The sequence below is a fragment of the Protobothrops mucrosquamatus genome, unplaced genomic scaffold (assembly GCF_001527695.2).
Source record: "Protobothrops mucrosquamatus isolate PMUCROS unplaced genomic scaffold, P.Mucros_1.0 scaffold6, whole genome shotgun sequence".
Lineage (NCBI taxonomy): Eukaryota > Metazoa > Chordata > Lepidosauria > Squamata > Viperidae > Protobothrops > Protobothrops mucrosquamatus.
The window spans coordinates 6,859,032-6,863,915 of record NW_015386393.1 but is presented as its reverse complement, the minus strand read 5'-3'; the positions used below and the strand labels follow the sequence as shown (position 1 = coordinate 6,863,915).

The following is a 4,884-nucleotide window of genomic DNA, read 5'->3' as shown; positions in this document are numbered from 1 at the left end:
CTTGTGATGGTTATTTGGAATTTTGCAGTCCAGACGTGCTGGCTCTGTTCTTCTCAATGATTTTTTTCTGACACTGTCCCAGGACCTTCTTATAAGAAACCATTGTACTAAGTGGACACTTTATATAGAGTTAGTCAGAGTGGCCTACTTAAACTAAAGACTGCTCCTATTTGGAGACCTTCAGAATAATTTGCAACCCCACTATCTGAGATTCATTGAGATGGAGTAGTTGGAAGTATATAGGAGGAATTTATCATCTCTTTTTCTCATGGTGGAGAACTTGAGAGTGACTTCCCATACCAGTGTGCTCTTGTGCCTTCTTTTGTGACTCTCTTTCCATTTTTACAACTCTCTTTCCATTTCAGATTATCATGAAGCATCACCTGTGACCAGTAAGTACACCTTTACAAAGGTTCCTTGAGCCATGGATTCCAACTTTGGTACACAATCTAAATGTTTAATGTTGTCCCAAATAATCCAATTGCGGAGCATGTAAAGTAGTATGCTCTAGCGGCTTTTGCCACAAATAATGTCGGGAAACCACAAGGATGTAGAAGCAGGTTAAATATTAAGAAGATTTTCCAGACAGTAAAAGTTGTCAACCAGTGCACCATGTCAATTCCCAAAATAGACTGTTCGGTAGAGATCTTCAAACAGAGAGTGGATACTGATTTCTGAAATTCCAACTCTGATTTGGACCATTAGGGACAGTTCTGTAACTCCGAACAAGAATCCGCCTTGTGAATTTATTCCGCATCTTGGGACGTTACACAACAGTGTATTCAGTGTTGGCATTCAAATATGTGAATAACCGGTTCTCTGCATGGATGCCGCTTTCGGAAGTCCATTCTTGGCAACAAAAAAATTAGCTACCAGTTCTGCCGAAGTGGTGCGAACCGGCTGAATCCCACCACTGAGTGTATTCCCTTTTGTATACTACTGTTTTACATTCTTGAAAAGTGCTACCATAATCCTGCTCAGTCCTGTTCTCAAAGCTTAACCCAGGGTCCCCAACCTATGGTCCGGGGCCCGGGACTGGGCCGTAGTCTCTTGGACAGTGGGCCACAGAAATGGCTGGCCAGTGCACGCACGTGTGCATGCATATTTTCCCCCAGTCATGTTAGTGCCTGCTGCCCCGTTTGCACATGCGCATGGGCGCAAACAGGGATGCTAGCGTGAGGCAGGTGTCTGCAGCTCATTTGTGCATGCGCCGCTAGCCCAGGCAGTTTGCACAGCCCGTTGGCCCATGCGTGAACAGGCCTCTAGCCGCCATGGGGGTTATGCTCCCATTCACGCATGTGCATGGCACCACTGCATGCCGCATGCGCAAACGGGGCTGATAGTGGCCAGCCAGTGCGCTCACCAATTTTGAAACTGCTCTCCTTCGGTCCTCGAACCCGGAAAGGTTGGAGACCTCTGGCTTAACCCATTAATCTTTCTTTTGCACAACTTGGTTTCCAGCCCTTGCTCGTCCATTTTGCCCTTTTCTTGACCCACAACAGATCGAGAATAACAGCTTGTGAAAAGGATTTGCTTGTTCTTAAATTTCTGTAATGCACCACTGAGCCCCAAGTTCATGATAGGAACTATAAAATACAAAGCAGTGATTGATGGATAGATTATATACTATCAGTTCTCATTTCCATATCTCACATTCATTATTCCTCTTCCAGCTGTTTCTCCCACTTCCAAACCTCCAGTGACAACCGAATGCTTTACAGTCAACTTCATTGCAACTAATTTGATCTATAGGCCACAGATGGATAATCCGAAGTCAAAGCTCTTCAGCTCAACGCAAAGAGTCTTCGGTAACTTGGTGAGGAGACAAATGCATACCTACCCAAGTAGCTCTTCCACATAAGATTTTCACAAAATAGTCAGTAGTAGTGTTTTACTACCAGCAATAAATACATAATTTTTCCTTTAAACCTAGTTGGGACAAATTTTGAACGCCAGCAAGATTGGTCCTGATTTCATCAACTGTAGCTTATCAACATTAAGGTAAGTAATATGGGATGGAGATTTTTTGTGATACCTAAATGCCCTCTAATGGGGATGACATCTCGCAACATTTAGTCTATTTGAGAGAACCCATACTTTCTTTCAGTTCCAGTCTATAATGTATCACATTGATATAAATATCTCTAAGACTCCTTTCCACATCTTCATCCCAAAACATTTCCTTGCTTCAATATTCATTTCCGATCATTGTGCTGGAGGCCCACGATTAGCTTCCTCTGTGCCTTCCCAGAATCAGGTTGGAAGTGGAATTTAAAATTTAAAAACACCATATAAAAATACTGTATGAAAACTTCCAAACCTTACCTCTGTGAAGTCATCCAAAGTCCTCTACAGCTTCTCTGAATATGTCTCAAGTTGTGTCTTTTCATTTTCAGATCTGTGAATCAGGACAAGAACACCGGAGTAGACAGTGTCTGCTGCTATCGTAAAATCACCACAGCTCCCCCTTTTGATCGAGTGAACATATATCACAAATTCGTAAATGAGACCAACGGTTTCACCAAGATAGAGACATATAGCCTGGACCCAAACAGCCTTTTTGTTAATGGTAAGAAGCAGAGATTGTTTTCATAGCTAAAGAGGTTATGAGGTTGGCACTCAATCGGTTCTGACCAATGTTAAGTAACTTAAGTGATAGTTCCTCTCGGTGACATAATGGACAGCTGCCAGAGGGCTACAAGACTTTCTTGACTTCTACCAAATTCAGGCTATAGAAATGTAGATGACCAGTAAATGGCAACATGTTTATTAACCCGTCATGGTCATTTGGAATTTTGCAGTCCAGACGTGCTGGCTCTGTTCTTCTCGATTATTTTTTTCTGACACTGTCCCAGGACCTTCTTACAAGAAATCATTGGACTAGGTCAGCGGTAGGCAACCTTGACTCTTTTATGATTTGTGGACTTCAACTCCCAGAATTCCTGAGCTAGCATAGCTGGCTCAGGAATTCTGGGAGTTGAAGTCCACGAGTCATAAAAGAGCCAAGGTTGCCTATCCCTGGACTAGGTGGACACTATATAGAGTTAGTCACAGTAGCTTACTTAAACTGCTGCTATTTGGACACCTTCAGAATAATTTGCAACCCTACTATCTGATATTCGTTGAGATGGAGTAGTTGGAAGTATATAGGAGGAATATATCGTCTCTTTTTCTCATGGTGGAGAACTTGAGAGTGACTTCCCATACCAGTGTGCTCTTGTGCCTTCTTTTGTGACTCTCTATTTTTACAACTCTCTTTCCATTTCAGATTATCATGAAGCATCACGTGTGACTAGTAAGTACACCTTTACAAAGGTTCCTTGAGCCATCGACTTCAACTGTGGTACACAACCTAAAATGTACAACCCTGTCCCCAGTACTTTTTTTGTAAAAAAAAAAAAAAAAGGTGCCGGAAATCACACCCGTTATACAACCCGCCTTGCCTACCCTACAAAGTTCCATTCAAAAAAGGTGCCGGAACTCCGTTTTGGGCGTTCTATGACAAAAAAAGCCCTGCCTGTCCCAAATATATCGATTGCGGAGCAAGTAAAGCACTGTGCCCTAGAAGCTTTTGCCACAAACAATAGGTGGAAACCACAGCAATATAGAAGCACATTAAGTATTGAGAAGATTTTCTAGTAAAAGATGTCACCCAGTGCACCATGTCAATTCCCAAAGTGGTGTGTTCAGTAGAGATCTTCAAACAGAGGCTGGATACTGATTTCTGATATTCCAACTCTGATTATGACCATTAGGAATAGTTCTGTAACACTGAAGAAGAATCTATCTTGTGAACCTATTCCGCATCTTGGGACTTTACAGAGCAGCCGATTCCCTTCTCTATAGTATCCCATTACATTCTTGAAAAGTGCTACCATTGTCCTTCTGAGTCTTTTGTTCTCCAGGCTTAACCCATCAATCTTTCTTTTGTACAACTTGGTTTCCAGCCCTTACTCGTCCTTTTTGCCCTTTTCAGGACCCACAACACATCAAGAATAGCATTTACTTTCAAACTGTGAAAAGGATATGCTTGTCCTTAAACCTCTGTAATGCACCACTGAACCCCACGTTCATGACAGGAACTATAAGATACAAAACAGTGATTGATGAATAGATTATATACTATCAGTTCTGATTTCTGTATCTGACATCCATTATTCCTCTTCCAGCTGTTTCTCCCACTTCCAAACCTCCAGTGGCAACCGAATGCTTTACAGTCAACTTCATTGCAACTAATTTGATCTATAGGCCACAGATGGATAATCCCACATCAAGGATTTTCAGCTCAACACAACGATTCTTGGTTAATTTGGTAAGAAGACAAATGCATACTTACCCCAAGTAGCTCTTCCACATTAAATTTTCATAAAATAATGGGCAATCATGTTTGACCACCAACAATAAATACATATTTTTTCCTTTACACCTAGCTGGGACAAATATTGAAGTCCAGCAAGATTGGTCCTGACTTGATCAACTGTAGTTTATCAACATTAAGGTACGTAATATGGGATGGAGACTTTTTTGTGATATCTTAATGCCCTGTTATGGGGATAACAGTATTGTAATATGGACTTCTCGCAACATCTAGTCACATTTGTGAGAATCCATAGTTTATTTTTAGTTCCAGTCTGTAACATATCACATTTACAAATCTTTAAAAGACTCCTTAAAGCATTTTCATTCCAAACCATTTGTTTGGTTCAATATTAAGTTTCTGTCATTGTGCTGGAGGCTCCATGGTTACCTTCTCCCATGCCTTCCCAAAATCAGTTTTGAAGTGGAATTTAAAAACACCAGATTAAAAATGCTGTCTGAAAAACTCCAAAAAGAAGGTGATAGAACTGTGTCTGTCTACTGTAGGGGGCCATTCAAGAATGAAAT

General features: G+C 41.3%; 1 protein-coding gene across 1 annotated transcript in view; it reads left to right on the top strand.

Moving 5' to 3' along the window:
* The window catches only part of LOC107282192 (mucin-16), a 29,177-nt gene that overhangs the window by 9,440 nt on the left and 14,853 nt on the right, over positions 1 to 4,884 (top strand). Inside the window, exons 11-17 of the mRNA XM_015809945.1 lie at positions 366 to 392; positions 1,674 to 1,816; positions 1,934 to 2,001; positions 2,397 to 2,569; positions 3,269 to 3,295; positions 4,170 to 4,312; positions 4,431 to 4,498. Coding sequence (XP_015665431.1) covers positions 366 to 392; positions 1,674 to 1,816; positions 1,934 to 2,001; positions 2,397 to 2,569; positions 3,269 to 3,295; positions 4,170 to 4,312; positions 4,431 to 4,498 — 649 coding nt within the window. The remainder of the gene's footprint in view (positions 1 to 365; positions 393 to 1,673; positions 1,817 to 1,933; positions 2,002 to 2,396; positions 2,570 to 3,268; positions 3,296 to 4,169; positions 4,313 to 4,430; positions 4,499 to 4,884) is intronic.